Source organism: Jaculus jaculus, chromosome 6 (assembly GCF_020740685.1).
Source record: "Jaculus jaculus isolate mJacJac1 chromosome 6, mJacJac1.mat.Y.cur, whole genome shotgun sequence".
Classification (NCBI taxonomy): Eukaryota; Metazoa; Chordata; class Mammalia; order Rodentia; family Dipodidae; genus Jaculus; species Jaculus jaculus.
The window spans coordinates 60036506-60054832 of record NC_059107.1 but is presented as its reverse complement, the minus strand read 5'-3'; the positions used below and the strand labels follow the sequence as shown (position 1 = coordinate 60054832).

General features: G+C 50.2%; 2 protein-coding genes across 2 annotated transcripts; both read right to left on the bottom strand.

The window, feature by feature from the left end:
• Window positions 1–2677: 2677 nt before the first annotated feature.
• Window positions 2678–3948, bottom strand: Lbx2 (ladybird homeobox 2). The gene is made up of 2 exons (XM_045152195.1): window positions 3753–3948; window positions 2678–3048 (listed from the first exon to the last, which is right to left on the bottom strand). The coding sequence occupies exons 1-2, from the start codon at window positions 3946–3948 to the stop codon at window positions 2678–2680; spliced, it is 567 nt and encodes a 188-aa protein (XP_045008130.1).
• An 8484-nt stretch (window positions 3949–12432) lies between these two features.
• Pcgf1 (polycomb group ring finger 1) lies at window positions 12433–15521 on the bottom strand. Its single transcript, XM_004668259.2, has 9 exons — window positions 15403–15521; window positions 14860–14965; window positions 14569–14721; window positions 13821–13892; window positions 13589–13694; window positions 13375–13408; window positions 13191–13277; window positions 12678–12758; window positions 12433–12579 (listed from the first exon to the last, which is right to left on the bottom strand). Exons 1-9 carry the CDS (start codon window positions 15493–15495, stop codon window positions 12532–12534), a joined length of 780 nt encoding a protein of 259 aa, XP_004668316.1. The 5' UTR covers window positions 15496–15521; the 3' UTR covers window positions 12433–12531.
• Window positions 15522–18327: the final 2806 nt, after the last annotated feature.

The window sequence follows — 18327 nt, the reverse complement described above, 5'->3', positions numbered from 1 at the left end:
CAACTCAAGCAGAGCTTAGTACCTGATGGAAAGTTCCACAGGGACAATCTAGAAAGTGGTGAAGAGACAAGGGAAGCACAGGGGCAGGGTAGTGTGGGGATTACCTATATGCATGGAAGGAGCAGTGCAATTGCAAAGAATATTTTTATACACAAATGACAATTTTTTTCTCCTCATCACTGGTCATTGTTTCTGTCCCCAATGCCATTTTTCTTCCAGTTGTCCAGATGTGTAAAGTTGTCACTAATCTTAGTCACTGAGAGAATTGCACAGAGGCCTCCTCGGTGACTACATCCACGCCTCTCCCATCTATGAGAATTCTCTTTACTGTTACCCTTTGCAGTGGCCACAGTTGCCAGTCTCTGCACATACTGCCACATTACCCTGCCAAGCATTGCCCTCCGGCCTCATATCTCTAAAACCTTGGAGACTAGACTCTGACTACAGTGCAATGAATGCCTGAATTCTCTCTTTGGCCCACATTTCTCTCCCTTTAACTCTGGCTTCTTTAATTCCCCTTTGTAGGGTCAGTACCTGTAGTGGCCAAAATCATGTGAAGATGGAGATGTGTCCCACCTTACCATTTTCAAGGTGTCCTTGGCCTTCTATGATTCAGCCTCCTTTATAGTTTTTATTTTAAAATAATTTTATTTATTTATTTGCAAACAGAAAGAGGAGAGAGGCAGAGAATGGGCACACCAGGGTCTCCAGCCATTGCAAAGAAACTCCAGATTCATGTGCCACCTTGTGCATCTGGCTTACATGGGTACTGAAACCTGGGTCCTTTGCTTCACAGGCAATCTCCTTAGCCACTAAGCAATCTCTCCAGCCACTTTATATTTTGTATTATTATCATTTTGGTTTTTCCAGATAGGGTCTCCCTCTAGCCCAGGCTGTCCTGGAATTCACTATGTAGTCTCAGGCTGGCCTTGAACTCACAGCGATCTTCCTACCTCAGCCATCCAAGTGCTGGGATTAAAGGCGTGCACCACCATGCCTGCTCCTTCAAGTTTCTTTAAAAAAAAAAAAAAGTACTTATTAGAGAGAGAAAGGGGGGATGAGGGAAGTAAGTGGGTGTTCCAGGGCCTCCTGCTTCTGCAAATGAACTCCAGACACATGTGCCACTTTGTTCATCTGACTTTATATGAATACTGGGGAATCAAACCCAGGTTTTCAGGCTTTACAAGCAAGCATTTTAAAGCACTAAGCCATTTATTGAGGAATAAAAGTCTCTGTCCCAGCATATTACTCTCAGGATTTATTCACAGAAAGCATTTGTGTGTAAGGGGGTGGCTATTGTATGAAACACCAGGGTCCCTCCTGACTTTCAGCATTGTTCACCTCTCTGGAACATCCTTTCCATGACCTTCCTCCTGAGCTGAGTCTAGATGACCCTTCTTGAGTCCTCTGGGCATCTCTAAAAATGAAATTACAGGAAAGAGCCCAAACATGGTCTCCAAAAGCTTGGCAAGAACAACCTGTAGCTTCTCCTCTGGGCTCCATTCCCTCCCCATCGTCCTGCAGGAGGGTGAGTAATGGCTAGCAGAATAAATACCAGAGATGTCAGCGGTGAAGCCAGGCTAGGATGTATTTACAGCTCCCCCCACCAGCCAGGCATTCCACCCTCCTGCTAACTGGTCATGAAGGGATACTTCCCCAACACACAAACACACACACACACACACACACACACACACACACAGGTCTCTGGTAGGGTTAGAGCCCTATTTAGTTATTTATTTAGTTTTTCGAGGTAGAATCTCACTCTAGCTAGTCTGGCCTGACCTGGAATTCACTATATAGTCTCAGGTGGCCTCAAACTCCTGGTGATCCTCCTACCTCTGCCTCCCAAATGCTGGAATTAAAGGTGTGTGCCAAAATCTCATGGTGCCAAGACTGGGCTGGAACTCCTAATCCTCCTGCTTCTACTTCCCAGTTGTTGGGATTATAGGCATGAAGTTTTGTTGTTGTTTTGTTTTTCGAGGTAGGGTCTCACTCTAGCCCAGGCTGACCTGGAATTCACTAGGTAGTCTCAGGGTGGCCTCATACTCATAGTGATCCTCCTGCCTCTGCCTACCAAGTGCTAGGATTAAAGGAATGTACCTGGCGTTTAAAAAAATTAATTAATATTATTTTGGGGTTTTTTCTTATTATTTTTGGAAAATTATTAACAACATATTTCCTATGGATACATAATGGGGTCTTTTTGTGTGTTTGTTTGTTTGAGTTTGTTTGTAGTGTTTCGCTCTAGCCCAGGCTGACCTGGAATTCACTATGTAGTCTCAGGGTGGCCTGAAATTTATGGAGATCCTCCTACCTCTGCCTCCCGGAGTGCTGGGATTAAAGGCGTGCACCACCACGCCCGGCCCTGGGATTTTTTTAATGAACATAATCCTATACATCTACCTTTTAGGTCCACTACGAAGGGTAAAAGAACCATCACATTTTAAGCACCCTACATCGTGCCAGCACCGAATCTTGGGGTAATCAGATTTGCAGCCTTGAGCGTAGGCGTCAGGACTGAGGCACCCTGCAGCAAAGCCTCAACTTTATTCTCAACAAGTGGGAAAGGTGACGTCTGAACTGTTGGCTAGAACAAACCTGGGTGACCTCCTCCCTCCAACCCGGATCCCCGACAAGGCTCAGTGCAGAGGTGAGGAGCCCAGCGGCTTTGCCTTCAGTCGTCCACCAGTATCTCTTCATCGGACAGGTCAAGCGCCTTCCGGCTGGGCCCTGGGCTTGGAGCGCGGGGTGGTGCCAGGTGACACAGGACCCCCGAGGACAGCGCGCGTAGCGAGGCCACGTCGGCGCGCATCTCCTCCACGTCCCGCTTGAGCTTGGCACGGCGGTTCTGGAACCAGGTGACGACCTGCGCGTTGGCCAGGCCGAGTCGGGCTGCCAGTCCGTCGCGCTCCGCTGGGGCCAGGTACTTCTGGAAGACAAATCTTCGCTCCAGCTCCTGCACCTGCTGCGCGGTGAACGCGGTGCGCGACTTGCGGCGTCTGCGGCCCGCGGCGCTGGAACCCCGCGCTTCCGGGGCGGCCCGGCCTGCGGAGGGGCGGGGATCAGTCTCCCGCCCGTGTGGCCCGAGGGAAAAGCCGGGGGCGGGGGAGTCGGGCCACCATCCCTCACAGCAGGGTCGGGGTGATGTGTGGGTAGGGGCAAAGCTTAGCTGGCTCCTGGGGATAAGGGCGGTGTGCTCGGGCAGGAGAGCGGGTGCAACGGGTCGGAGGAGACCTGGAGAAGGGTCAGGCCAGGCTGCGTGGCCGTTCGGAGCACCCGCATGCGCGGGGTACCGTGCTGGAGGCGACCCACTCGGCCTGACTGGTGGGTCCTGCTTACACTTCCTCAGGACCAACACCGCCCTCCCGGGAGCCCAGACGGGACCCAGCGGGATGCCCGGCAGGGCGGAAAGGCGGACCCCCCAACGCCGCGCCCCTCAGGAGAAGGAGTGGACGGGAGTCGGGCTAGGTAGCCGGGAGTTTCCCAGGCCTCGACTCGGAGCTGTCTACCTGGCCCCAGCCCGGGCTCATCCTTTTGTCTCATTCTCCGGCGGTCCTGCTGGGTGGGCGTCACCGCGCCGCACTCGGCGAGCGGCGGCCCCGCGAGTGGTTCCCGTCTCCCCCGCGGCCGCGCAGCCAGGGGACTGACGCTGGAGAGGTGAGGAGCGGTCCGTGCTACTCCAGACACAAGGGTGACCCCAGCCAGGACTGAGGAGAGAGAAGAGAAAGACCGCCAAGTTCGCGCCGTACCTTCAGCAGGCTGCGCAGAGCGCCGCTCAAGCCCCAGGAAAGTTTTGCTCGTCAGCTCCTCCAGCGCGCACAGAGGCGACGCGGGATCGGGGCCCGGCTCCGGAAGCTGCGGCTCGGAAGGTGCTCCCGGGACCGTGCTCGGGCCTAGAATGTCTGCGATGGTGAAGGGCGTCCGAGGTTGGCGTCCTGAGTACATGGCGAGCCGAGCTGTGGCGATCCCGCCGCCCGCTGTGCCTGGCTCCACAGCCGCCTGGGTCCCCCAGCGATCTGTTCCCGATCTGGGCCCCTTGCCTGAGACCCGCCCCCTAACACAGGGCCCGAGCCCCACGTCCCCTCCTTCTGCACCCCCACATCCCTCGCGTGGGCCGCAGTGAGTCTAGAGTCTGTAGGTGTCCCGGCACCTTTATTTCTATGGGTCAGAGAGGTGCTGAGAATATAGCCTGTTGCTCCCAGTTGTGGCCCCAGCACAATCAAACGGGGGGGTGTTCCCCCACACTCTGCTCACCGCCGACTTCCCGGGCTAGCCGCCACTCTAGCTCATAAACTCCTAAGCAATAAAATAGCCTTCTCGGTCCCCAGTGGTTGAGAGGCTGCAGTTTCAAGAAAAAGAATTAGGGGTAATTGTGCTAGGATCCTCGGTCTTAGCTAAGTCCTTCTCCTAACCTGGTTTCGGCTTCCCCACCAACTCCAGTGAAAAGCTTTTAGAGAGATCTTTAGTGGCTGGAAATAATTAGTGCAGTGTGGGGTCCGAGATGCAAGACTTGGGGACGACTAGACTGAGGGGATCGACTGAAATAATAAGGCCACAAGGAAACCACGGCAAGTGAGTGGGCCCAGGTCTACCCTGTCAATGCCTAGAGGTCCCAACTATGTTAAACACCTATCAGCTTCCCAGACACCTGGGCCTGGAGCTACTAACTGTCCAGGGCTCTTTGTCAGTGAGGACTGACCTCCATTGAAGGCCTGCTCTCTGCTGGTTTACCAATGGATCTGTCACTCTCTTTTGAATAAGTTCCCCAAGTTCAGATATGGTGTCCCTGTAGGTATACTCTCCATGGAAGCCTGAATTGAAGGGCATACTTCATACATCCAGCTTCTCATGAGACAGACACCTCTGCCAAGTCTGGCATGTTCTTCTAGTATATATATACATAAATTTTCTTTGGGGTAGTGTCTCACTCTTGCCCAGGCCGACCTGGAACTCACTATGTAGACCCATAAACTGGCCTCAAACTCAAGCGATCATCCTACTTCTGCCTCCTGAGTGCTGGGATTAAAGGCATACGCCACCATGCCTAGCTAACTAATTCGTTTTTCAATTTAATCTGTCTTTCTTATTTTATTTTATTTTTTGATTATTTTGAGGTAGGATCTCACTCTAGCCCAAGCTGACCTGGAATTCACTATGTAGTCTTAGAGTGGGCTCAGCCGTGTTTTTTTTAAAACTAATTCATTCTAAAAAATATTTTATTTGTTTATTTGAGAGAGAGAAATTAGCAAACAGAGAGATAGAGAGAGAGATCGATTGATTGAGAGAATGGGCCCAGCAGGGCCTCGAGCCACTGCAAATGAACTCCTGTACCACCTAGTGCATCTGGCTTTACATGGGTACTGAGGAATTGAACCTGGGTCCTTAGGCTTTGCAGGCAAATGCATTAACTACTGAGCAATCTCTCCAGCCCCAGCTAACTCATTCTTTTTAAAATACATTTTATATTTTTTAAAAAAAATATTTAATTTGAGAGAGAGAATGAGCATGCCAGGGCCTCCAGCCACTGCAAATGGGCTCCAAGATGCTTGCGCTGTCTTGTGCATCTGGTTTACGTGGGTCCTGGAGAATCGAACTCGGATCTTTTGGCTTTGCAGACAAATGCCTTAACCGCTAAGCCATCTCTCCAGCCCTAATTCATTTTTTTTTGTTTATTCTTATTTATTTATTTGAGAGCAACAGACAGAGAGAGAGAGTAGAGTGGGCGCGCCAGGGCCTCCAGCCACTGCAAATGAACTCCAGACACATGGGCCCCCTTGTGCATCTGGCTAACGTGGGTCCTGGGGAATCGAGCCTTGAACTGGGGTCCTTAGGCTTCACAGGCAAGCGCTTAACCGCTAAGCCATCTCTCCAGCCCCCTAATTCATTTTTTGAGACAAGATACCACTCTGTAACTCAGGCTAGCCTAGGAACCTCAGTTTGCCATTTAAAAAAAAAAAAATTTTTTATTTAGTTATTTGAGAGGAAGAGGCAGAGAGAGAGAGAGAATGGGTGCACCAGGGCTTCCAGCCACTACAGAGGAACTCCAGATTCATGTGCCCCCTTGTGCATCTGGCTTACATGGATCCTGGTGAATCAAACCGGTATCCTTTGGCTTTGTAGGCAAATGCCTTAACAGCTAAGCCATCTCTCTAGTCCCTGCTTTTTTCCTTCCCCCTCCCCCAAAGTAGGGTCTCACTTTAGCCCATACTGACCTAGAATTCACTATGTAGTCTCAGAGTGGCCTCGAATTCACTGTGATTCTCCTTCCTCTGCCTTCCAGGTGCTGGGATTAAAGGTGTGCACCACTACGCCTGGCTGGATTGTACTTTGTAGTACAAGCAATCCTGCTTCTGCTTCCTGAGTATGGGGATTACAGTCATGAGCCACCATTCTCATATTCTTCTAAGTATTTTGTTAAGGGTGTGATAAAAGATCATGGGATCCCTCATGGACTGTCCTCATGACATCTTCCCCAGAGACCTTTGCATCTCCTACTACTTGTTCAGTATGTCTGTGTGTCCTCCTGTTTATCCCATGAGCAAGTGGAGCCTGCAGTTCAAGTACCCCAAGTAGGGTTTAGGATTAGCTTGGGTACTAGAGCCACAGAGTTGACAAAGATGAGAAGCTTCCTTGAGGGAGGGGTCTTCTTGGCAAAGGTTTCTCCATCCTCAAATGGTCAGATCTTCACATAGAACAGAGCCACAGGGCAGCCTGGGCAGCACACTTGAAGCTCAACGAGCCACTGCTGGGTCAGTGAGCAGAGCCTGGCCAGGATGGAAAGCTGAGCCGCTGCAGGATCTTGTTAATTGGTTATTAAGTTGGGGGGAGGATGGAAGAGGGTGGGAGAGCTCCTGTGCAGCAGGCCTCAGCCCTCAGCACAATCCTTGTGGTTTCACTTAATCTGCAATTAAAGCAGATCCCAGGAGGCAGCAGGAACTGCCTGACCTTACGCTTCCCAGGCATGTCACCAAACAGACACTGCAGACTTCACTCATGGATCCATTATGTAGCTTTTATGTCCCTCTCTACCTCTGCTCTCAATTATTCCTCTGTGTGTGTGTGTGTGTGTGTGTGTGTGTGTGTGTGTGTGTGTGCAGGTCTCTCCAGACCAACACTGAGTTTCCTACCCTTCCATATTCCAGTCTACCTTCTCCTTTCTGAGGTTGAGCTCAGGTAACCGGATTCCATGGTAAAAGGAGGATGTCCTCAACAGCTGAGGCCTGACCAAGGTCATCCCTATACCTAGGGACTAATCCAGACTGTCCTGGGGCCACAGAAGGGGCCTTCCCCACCATGGGAAGCATCTGGAATGTGATCAGTGCAAGAAACCAGATCCGCGGAGGGGGGCCGGAGGAGGGAGAGTGATTAATGAGGGAGATTTCAAGAGATTAAACCTAGGTTGTGGGTTTGGGAGTGTGCTCAACTGTCTCCTAGACTTCTCCCCACCACAGCTAAGTGCAGAAGCCCCCAGTGCTCGGCTGTTGGGCCGGTTGAGCTCTCCCAGCTAGGATCCCTTTCCTGGCCATCCACTGACTCCTGCCATCCCAGCATCCGTGATTCTCATGCAATCTCTCCTACCCCGAGAGTTCCCCTCCTCAGTTGTCTTTTCAGACACTTTGGGATTTTTCCATACAGCTCCTTCTCCTTACTCTCACAGGTGTTTTTTTTTTTTTTTTTTTTTTAGGGTCTTGCTCTAGCCTTGACCTGGAATTCATTATGTAGTCTCAGGCTGTCCTTGAACTCAAAGCAGTCAACCTACCTCTGTTCCTCCCGAGTGCTGGACTTAAGAGCTCTTCAGCTCCCCTTTTAACGATGCTTTCTCCCCTCCCCATTCCCATCCAGTTTCATATTTCCCATACTCCCCCCAGCCACTCCTCCTTATTTCCCATCTCAGGACTCCCTTAATTCTCACTAAGAGTTCCCACATCCAGGAATGCTACCCCCTCATTACCCTCTCTTTGACACATAGTCTCAATAAATGTGAATGTGCCTCTCAATTCTAAGTGTAAAAGCAAGCAGGATTGGAAGCTCATCACAATAATCCCTTTGGGTGAGCAAGAACCATCTTGGGGATGTGCTTGCCTGCTCCTCCAGCACATGGGGGGTGGAAGCAGGAGGGTTGCCATGAGTTTGTCTGAGACCAGCCTAAGCTACAGTTTTTGTAAAAAAACAAAATGAGAAAAGACAACAAAGTAGAAGTGGCACTTGTTGGGAGGAAAGGAGTCAGTGAAAGGAGTGGAGGAGGGGCAAGAGAAGATAATGGGAAGATTATTGTCAAATTAGTTACATAAATATGTGAAAATTGTCCTTAAAAGGTCTTTAAAAAAAGCCAGGCGTGGCAACACACACCTTTAAATCCAGGAGGCAGAGGTAGGAGGATCTCTGGGTTTGAGGCTAGCCTGAGACTACATAATAAATGCTCAGCCTCTAATCCCAGCACTCAAGAGGCACAGGTAGGAGAATTGCTGTGAGTTCAAGGACAGCCTGGAATTAGAGTTCCAGGTCAGTTTAGGCTAGAGTGGGACCCTACTTCAAAAGAAAACAACAGAAAGTTAAAAAAAAAAGTGTGTGGGGGGGGGCGAGAGTTGGCTTACCAGTTAAGGTGCTTGCCTGAGAAGCCTAAGGACCCAGGTTCAATTCTCCACTACCTGTGTAAGCCAGATGCAAATGGTGGCACATGTGTCTGGAGTTCATTTGTAGTGAATACAGGCTTTAATGTGCCCATTTTTTTCTCTCTCTCTCTCAAATAAAAATAAAAAACTATTTTTAAAAAACAGTTCAGGAGCCAGGCGTGGTGGTGCACGCCTTTAACCCCAGCACTTGGGAGGCAGAGGTAGGAGGATTGCTGAGAGTTCGAGGCCACCCTGAGAATACATAGTGATTTCCAGGTCAGCCTGAGCTAGAGTGAGACCCTACCTTAGAAAAAAAAAAAGAGTTCAGGGTGGGAGAGATGGATTAATGGTTAAGGCACATGCCTGCGAAGCATAAGGATCCAGGTTCAATTCTCCAGGTCCCACATAAGCCAGATGCACATGGTGGCACCTGCATCTGTAGTTCGTTTGCAGTGGCTGGTAGCCCTGGCTGGCCCATTCTCAGTTTATAGCTCTCTCTTTCCCTCTCTCTCTCTCTGTCTCTAATAAATAAATAAATAAAAATGAATCTTTAAAAAAAAAAAGTTCAAATATGCTGGTGAATGCCTTTAATCCCAGCACTCAAGAAGCTGAGGTAGGATTGTCCCCAGTTTGAAGCCAGCTTAGAGCCACAGAATGAGTTCCAGGTCAGCCTGGGTTAGGATGATACTCTGCCTCAGAAAAAATTAAGAGCTGGGGAGATGGCTCAGTATATAAGGTCCTTGCTTATAAAACATACCTCCCAGAGTTCAAGTCCCTAGTACCCATGTAAAGACAAAGTGGCACATGCTTCTGGAGTTTGTTGGCAGTGGCAAGAGGTCCTGGTGTGCCCATGTTCTCCCTCTCAAATAAATAAATAATAATAAAAATCCAGGCTAACGGCATCAGTGAAGGAAAGGTCTTCCCATCTCCTGCATTTTTTGGGATTCGCCCCCTTTCCCAAGGTAGGGTCTCACTCTAGCCTACCTCTGCCTCCCTAGTGCTGGGATTAACGGCATGTGCCAGGGCTGGAGAGATGGCTTAGCAGTTAAGGCCTTTGCCTGCAAAGATAAAGGATCCCAGTTCGATTATCCAGGACCCACATAAGCCAGATGCACAAGGAGGCACATGCAGTAGCCCGACGCCCTGGAGCGCCCATTCTCTCTCTCAAGTAAACAAATAAAATATATTTTTAAAAATGTGTGTGCCACCACACCCATCTCATTTTTGGGATTTTTTTTTTAGGGGGAGGTGGAATTTGAGACAGGGTCTTGCTTATGTTGCCCAGGCAGGCCTTGAAATCAAGGCATCCTACTGCCTAACCGTCTCAAGTGTTGAGATCACAGGTATGAGCCATCACCACCAGACTTGAGATGCTCTTCTGTTTCTGTTACTGCAAGGTAGATGGATTCTGACACCAAATTTTAGTTCCGTTGCCTTTGGAGTGGCGAGTCTGAGTTTTTCCGCTTTGGGGGCTAGTTTGCTGAGATGATCATGGCCACCCCCCTCCCCACTTGGATGCCAGGGACAGCTGCGTATTGGGACCTTCCCCCTCGCTGTTCTAGAAATGTCTTTTCCCCATCTCCTCCCTCCTCACAAGATCTGGAAGAGAATTGCAGAAGGAGAAAGAAAAACCCCAAAACCAAACGGGGAACTCCTCCCATTAGAGCAGTGTCCCCCAAGACTCCAAAGAGTACAGTTCTATAGTGCACAGGTGGGCGTGTTTTGCTTAACGCTGGCACAGGCTGTGATGTGAATGACGGTGGGGTCAGGGTGCGAAGGGCGACATGGAGCCCGCACACTCAGCAGCAGCTACCACTGCAGCCCCTGGGCCATCCGCCAGGGCTGAGGAAACCAGGTGGCGGGCTGAGCAGCGGAGACCTAGGCTGACTGCTGCCCAACTCCCCAGCCCAGCTCAGCTCGCACGACTGACTCACTCCCTGACTCACTCCCGAGATCGCTATTATGTTAACTCCCACAGCACAGCCTGGGGGCCGGTGTTCCAGTGTGCCTTCTGACATGCAGGGTTTAGGTCGGGGAGTGGGGAGCTCTCCAGTAAGACAAATGTAACCCCAAACCCAAGACATTGCTGGTGTACAGGCCCAGCGCTAGAAACAGCTCAGCTAGGGCTAGGGCGAAGGGAAAGTTTCCTCAAGGAGGTGCGATCCTACTCCCTGCAATCCAGGCTAAGGCCAACAGAAAACTGCCAGGAAGGAATTGTAACCAAGGTCGAATACCTTTTTTTTGGGGGGGGGGGGGCGGGGAGCAGGGTCTCTCATAGCCTAGGCTGGTCTCAAAATCTCTGCAATCTTCCTGCCACAGCCTCACAAGTGTTGGCATTACAGATGTCCACATCCTTAGCTTACTCACACTCTTTCTCAGCACTTTCTGCCTGGCCCAGTACTCTCCATCTGTGCCTAAGTGTTATTTCTAGGCAGTGTAACAGAAGCTGAAAAAACTCAGGTTAGCCCCCACCCCTACCCTGCCTAAGCAAGACCACAAGTCTAGGGATAGAATCCATGAAAGCTCAGGGCCTTCGTCCACCCTCAAGCTGCCCCCACGACACCCTTTGAAGTCCAGGAGTCAGGTTCCGGCCAGTGATGCAGGCTTTACTCACGTTCTTCCAACACTTCTGCTGTCCTCTTCGTGCTGCTGGTTCCCTGGCTGGGCCCACTATTACAGCACAGTGTGCATGTTGGACTTATACACAAGAAATGCTTGCTAGTCAGTGGAGAGTTGTCACTTCCCTCTTGTTCCTTGACCAGGTCCTTGTTCTCCACATCAGTCATTCTCCTCAATGACCCTTTCTTTACCCTGGTTGCACCTTGCCCCAGTGACCAAGGCCAGCGAATCTTGTGTGGATGGTCTAGGCCCAGCCAGATCCCATAGGTCAGATCCTCCCTATCTCTACTTCTATTTCCCAGATCATGGGGCCAGGATGCAATTCTACGGGTTTTTCTTTAAATATCATTCTCTTCAGTCCTGCAGCTGCCACTGTCCAAGTCCAGCTGTCCTTCAGGCTGGTACTAGATCCACAGCACAGGGCAGTGAGCACCCAGTAAGCAGTCTCATGGAAAGTCGTTCTCTGAAAAGGGCTGAGGGCTGCCAGGTTTCAGTTAGCTCATTGCTGAAGTCCTCTAACCCTCTGCTTTGGCAAGACCTTGAAGGCACATCTTGGCAAGGTGAGCCCTTCTTTCAGTGAGATTCAAGAGGATTAAAAAAATAATTTAGCTGGGCATGGTGGCTTATGCCTTTAATCCCAGCACTTGGGAGGCAGAGGTAGAAAGACAGAGTTTGAAGCCAGCCTGAGACTATGTAATGCATTCCAGGTCAGCCTGGGCTAGAGCGAGACCCTACTCCAAAAAACAAAAGCATTTTTTTTTTTTACTTGCATGTGTGTTTGTGCATGGGCCTCCTATCACAAATGAAGACCAGACGCTTGTGCTACTTTTTGTATTGTCCTTACATGGGTGGCTTGGGAATTGAACCTGGGCTACCAGACTTTACAAGCAAGTACCTATAACCTGAGTCATCTTTCCAGCCCCCTCAAAAGAATTCTTAAAAAATCTTAACACATTTTTAAGTGTATGTGTATGCCAGGGTATCTTTCCTCAGCAAAGGAAACACCAGATACCTGCGTCACTTTTTGCATCTGGTTTTATGTGGGTGACTGGGGAGCAGAACCTGGGCCAGCAGGAGTTTTGCAAATCCTGTTTGCACAGGCACCTTTAACTACTGAGCCATCTCCCCAGTCTCTTAAAAGGATTTTTGAGGGAAGAAGGACATCGGACAAAACCTGAATATATAGAGGAAGCAGAGATGCTTTTTAAAAGCTTTTATTTCAAAAAATAAAGCCACAGTTAATTTCACATAAATATCTGGGAAGGGAAGGGGAAAGGGATGGGTAGGAGCTTGACCCCTACCTCCTCTTCTCTTTCACACTGTATTGTAAAAGCAAAGGGGATGGCTAAGAAGAGAACAAGGAGACGTTGTCAGTAGGCCATTACTATCTACAGGGACCTCCAGCACTCCCTTGCCCTGGAGTTTGCCTTGGCCTTGGCTTACCTTGCCAAACCATCTGGACAGCCATATCTGCTTCATTGTCATGTGATCTGGGAGAACTTCATTGTCAAAAAGGAGCTGTACCTAGGAGGGAAGTGGATAGAGGAGTGACACAGTGTTAGGAACTTTCTTGGTCTAGTAATACCCTGGTCAACCCAAAACTTTGCTCTTCCCTTTTGTTTTTGTTTTTCAGACAAGGTTTCACTCTGTAGCCCAGGCTAGCCTCAGACTATTTAACCTAGGTTGGCCTCAGCTTTCTATGTGCTGAGATTACAGGACTGGGCCACCATGCTCCTTCCCTGTCAGCACATTATCCTTCATTCAAAAAACTCACTGTAGCCGGGCGTGGTGGTGCACGCATTTAATCTCAGCACTTGGGAGGCAGAGGTAGGAGGATTGCCATGAGTTCGAGGCCACCCTGAGACTACATAGTGAATTCCAGGTCAGCCTGGGCCAGAGTGAGACCCTACCTTGGGGAAAAAAAAAAAAAAAACACCTCACTGTAGGATTACTCACATGTTGTGGATTGAGCATTAATCGGTGACACAGAACCCTTCGGAGATGGCGTACCTCAGCTCTAACAGAACATCGGACATACTTGTTCTAGGGACAGGAAGGGAAGGAAGAAGACAGGTATGTGAGGGAAGAGTCACTGGGAGATAAGTCTCCTTAGAGAGGCCCTCCCTTCAGCTCCTCTCACCTGTAGGACATTTTTATTCTTGTCTTTGCCGGAACTGGAGGGAAACCAACACAGGTTAGGGAGCCCCATCTTTCCTTCTCCCCCTCTCCTCACCTACAGCCATAGTATACTCTCTTCAAGGAGGCTAACACTCTACCACTAAGTCACCTCTACCCAATTGCCTCCCTGACCGGGTTATCAGCAGTGCCCTCACACAACCCCACCTGCCCCTGACCTTAGTCGCTCTAGGCACAGGCTCAGTTGCTCATCATAGCGATAGTAGTGTGCTTTAGAGTGGTCAAAGCTGCTGAAGGGGAGGCCGAGGTTGCTCAGGGCTGGCTCTGAGAACAAGAAGGTGCAAGAGGCTTACACAGGCTCCACAGCTCTTCCCCCACCCCCAACAGCAAAGGTAGGTAGGAAGAATGCTCAAGGAGCTTTACTTGACCCTCCCACTGCCAGAGACATACCTTCCCCACTGGGCTGGGTGACCCTGTCCAAGCCTCGGGACTGGTAAAATTCTCGAATCCGTTTCTCTTCACCTAGAATGGGGTAAAATATGGGAATAAAATATTAGTCCACCCTTCTAGTTTCTCTGGCTGTTGGTCTCTCGCTTAAAAAAAAGTTTTATTTTGTTGGGCATGGTGGCACATGCCTTTAATCCCAGCACTCAGGAGGCCAAGGTAGGAGGATTGCTAAGAGTTAAAGGACACCCTGAGACCAGAGTGAATTCCAGGTCAGCCTGAGCTAGAGTGAGACCCAACCTGAGGGGAAAAAATATTTATTTCAGAGGGAGGCAGCCACAGAATAGACGTGCCAAGACCTCCAGCCACTGCAAACAAGCTACAGACGCATGTGCCATCTTGTGCATCTGGCCTACATGAGTACTGGAGAATTGAACCTGGATCCTTAGGCTTTGCAGGGAATTGCCTTAACTGCTAAGCCATCTCTCCAGCCCCCCCCCCTCTCTCTTTAAGCTTTAAAAAGAGAAAGAGAATGGGCACAAGATACGCGCGTCAATTTGTGAATCTGGCTTGATATATGTATTGGGCAATTGAACCTGGGCCATCAGGCTTTGCAACCAAGTACCTTTGACTACTGAGCCATCTCTCCAGCCCTTTGATCTCTTTACATAATTCCCATCAAAACCTTTGTCACCTCATGCTACCACCCAGCATTAGAGTCAAGAGGCTCCACAATGACAAGTTGACCACTCACTGTCTTGCAAGCCAGGCACTAGCTTGTACACAATGTCCTGCATGACCCGGTCCAGTTTGAGGTTGAGCAGTGGCTGTGTCTCGTGGATCTTGATGTTGCACATGGGGCAGTATTTGCTGGTTTGAAGGTACTTTACAATACAACTCTTGCAGACTACAAGAGAACAAGAAAACTTGCAGGGCCTCTTGGAACCAGGTTCGTGGAATGAGTAGGGCTGCCAGCAGAAAGGCTGTCAGTCAACTCGGTGAGGAGGAGGGCCTGGAAGAACTGGGAAGGCTCCAGAGCACTCACAAGTATGAAGACACTCTGTGATGGTGGTGGCATCCACGAAGTAGCCAGCGCACAGACAGCAAACGATATGTTCATTCAGATCTTTGATCTTCACTCGGACCTCCTCCTGTGGACACACCCTCAGTCACCGATCACCCATCTCTCACGCCCACCCCACCTCACCTTTGCACTTCCGAGCTTGGAGTAGTCTCTTTTCTTAGACTCCACCGTCAAGTCCGGTGCCCAGTACTGTCCGCAGGGGATTAATTTCCGGGGGCTGGCACTCTCCCTCCGCCCAGCAGAGGGCTCCTTGCGCAGAGGGGGGCTCCCTTCCAAAGGACTCGCCCGACCCTCCTTTCCCCGGGGAGACTATCCAGCGTCGTAAGCACAATGCGCAGGCGTTCTAGTCCTGCGTTTGGCAACCGGACCGCAAACGCGCATGCGTACCGAGTACCCTGTCTCTGCGCAGGCGCACTGGGCGCCCGGCCAACCACCGCCCGTCCTCTAGCCCGCTCTAGTTCGCACCGCTAGCGGACCACAGCAGTAACCCTGCCGCCCCTGCACCTCGTTCCGTAGCGGGTCCATTTTGTACACTGACTGGAGCTGGTTCCGAAGCCTCATCGCGATCGCAATCTGGCCCCCCTGAGGAGACGCCATCTTAAAGGCTGATCCCAGCCCGCCACTTCCGGTGCCGCCTGCGGGGCGGGACTTGTTTCCTAGCAACCAGGGCCTAGGTCTTTTTTGATTTGTTCATCCTCTGCGATGCCCCGCCCACGTCCCTCTCTCCCCTAGTGCTCACCTGAGCCCCGCTGGCCCCTCCCCCTCCTCGGTCGTTATTAGGGCGAGGGGTGGTGGGCGGGGAAGGGTCGTAGCTCTTCGACCTCGGGTAGGAGTACACTTCTAGGACCCTACTCCGCCTTAGGACTAGCTTTCCGACCCCGAGAAGGGCTGGGGTATCCGAAAGGCTGGGCGATCACCACCCACTACTGCTCAGGAACGACTGTCCCTGTGATCGCGATCCGACTGAAGAAGCCCCTCCTGTGTCCCCTTCGTTTTAATGCCATCCAGGTCGAGTCCGCGTCGCTGATCTCCATCCAGATGGCCTTCTCGCGGCTCTGCGGAGTCTCGAAGACCTTGCCCGGGGTGGCGAGGGGAAGGAGAGACACTCCCTCTATCCGCCCCCTGCTGCCGGGGATGGTGGGGGGAGGCCCCGGTTAATGATGATGATTTAATCATCGGCGCCTGCGGAGGCCTGGGACAGACTAATGCAGAGCAGATGCCTAAGGAGGAGGGGAGGATGGACGACTTAGCACACTGCTGCAGACACTAAGGCTGCAAGTGCCTGCGGTAGCAATAGGCCCAAGCAGCAAGCCCTTGGGGAGGGCGCAAGAGGGCTTCCACACCGCCATCCCTGGGTCCTTGCGGTGAGAGAGAGAAAGAGAATGGGCACTCCAGGGCCTCTAGCCACTGCAAACGAACTCCAAACACATGTGCCACCTAGTGCATCTGGCTTAGGTGGCTACTGGGGAATCAAACCTAGGGCCTTAGGCTTTGCAGGCAAGCGCCTTAACCGCTAAACCGTCTCTCCAGCCCGAAAAAATTTTAAAGAATAAATTTAAAGTATTAACACTAAGTGCAATTGGAGGTTCAAGATGGGTGGGGGCGGGATATCAGTGGACAACTTTGAAAGGCTTCCTTGAAGAAGTGAGACTTGAGACCTGCAGGAGGGCTGTATCATGGAAATAGAAAAAGAAGGCAGAGTGGAGGGGAACAGCCAGAAGAAGTGTGGGTGGGGGAGGGGCTAAAGGAGTTAGAAGTTTTAGCCTGAAGACAATAGAGAGCTAGTGGAAGAGTTGTAATAATAAATGAATAAAATGCCTATTCAGAATGGAATGGATAAGCAGCAAGAAGTTATGAAATTAGCGATTTCTTTACAGCCATCGTTTACCTCCTTGATCCAAGCTACCATTATCTTATTTGTAAGCAGACAGACAGAATGATCGTGTCAGAGCCTCTATCCTCTGCAAAGGACACCGGATGCTAGCACCACTTTTTGGTTTTTCAAGGAAGGGTCTCAGTCTAGCCCAGGCTGACCGGGAATTCACTCTGTATTCTCAGGCTGGCCTTGAACTCATGGCCATCCTCCTAACCCTGCCTCCCCAGTGCTCAGATTAAAGGCGTGGCCCACCACGCCCAGCTTCTTGCAGCTGACAAAAAGTGGATACTGGGAAATCAAATGCAGATTGTTAGGCTTTGCAGGCAAGTGCCTAAACCACTGAGCCATCTCTCCAGTTCTCATCCTCCTTTTGATTGCTTTCCAGTTCTCATCCTCCTTTTGATTGCTTTCTTCCTTTCTTTCCTTCTTTCTTTCTTTCTTTCTTTCTTTTTACATTTTTTTGTTTATTTATTTATTTGAGACTGACAGAGAGAGAAAGAGACAGAGAGAGAGAGAGAAAGAAATGGGCACACCAGGGCTTCCAGCCACTGCAAACGAACTCCAGATGCGTGTGCCCCCTTGTGCATCTGGCTAACGTGGGTCCTGGAGAATTGAGCCACGAACCGGGGTCCTTAGGCTTCACAGGCAAGTGCTTAACCGCTAAGCCATCTCTCCAGCCCTTGATGGCTCTCTTGTGTACACCTTTGCCTGATTTTAGTCTGTCGCTCCACAGCAGCTCAGATGATTCCAATCACTCAAAAAGTTTTTTTTAAATATTTTATTTGTTTTCATTTATTAGTAGAGAAAGAGGGGGAGAAAGAATGGCTGCACCAGAGAAAGAATGGGCCTCCAGCCACTGCAAAGGAACTCCAGATGCGTGCACTCCGTTGTACATCTGGCTAACGTTGGTCTTGGGTAATTGAACCTGGGTCCTTTGGCTTTGCAGGCAAACGCCTTAACTGCTAAGTCATCCCTCCAGCCCACAATGAAAGTTTTTTTTGTTTGTTTGGTTTTTGGTTTTTCGAGGTAGGGTCTCACTCTAGTCCAGGCTGACCTGGAATTAAATATGGAGTCTCAGGGTAGCCTCGAACTCACAGCAATCCTCCTACCTCTGCCTCCCAAATGCCTAAAGGCGTGCACCACCACACCCGGCCTACAATGAAAGTTTTTGATTGGTATCTTTATTTTCATTGTGGTCAAAGTTTATTTGTTAAGGTGACAAATTATACACTTTATTGTACGTCAATTGTGCCGCAAAAAATAACTTGAAATTGATGGCTAAGCTGGGTGTGGTGAGGCACGCCTTTAATCCCAGCAGAGGTAGGAGGATCGCTGTGAGTTCGAAACCACTCTGAGAATACAGAATGAATTCCAGGTGAGCCTAGACTGGAGTGAAACCCTACCTCATAAAACAAAAACAAACAAACCAACAAACAAAAACAATGACTAAGGATGTAGCTCAGTTGCTGAAGTTCTTGTCTAATGTGAAAGAAGCCCTGGGTTTGATTCCAACCTTGCACAAGACCTGGTATGGTAGCAACAAAGTTGCCTGC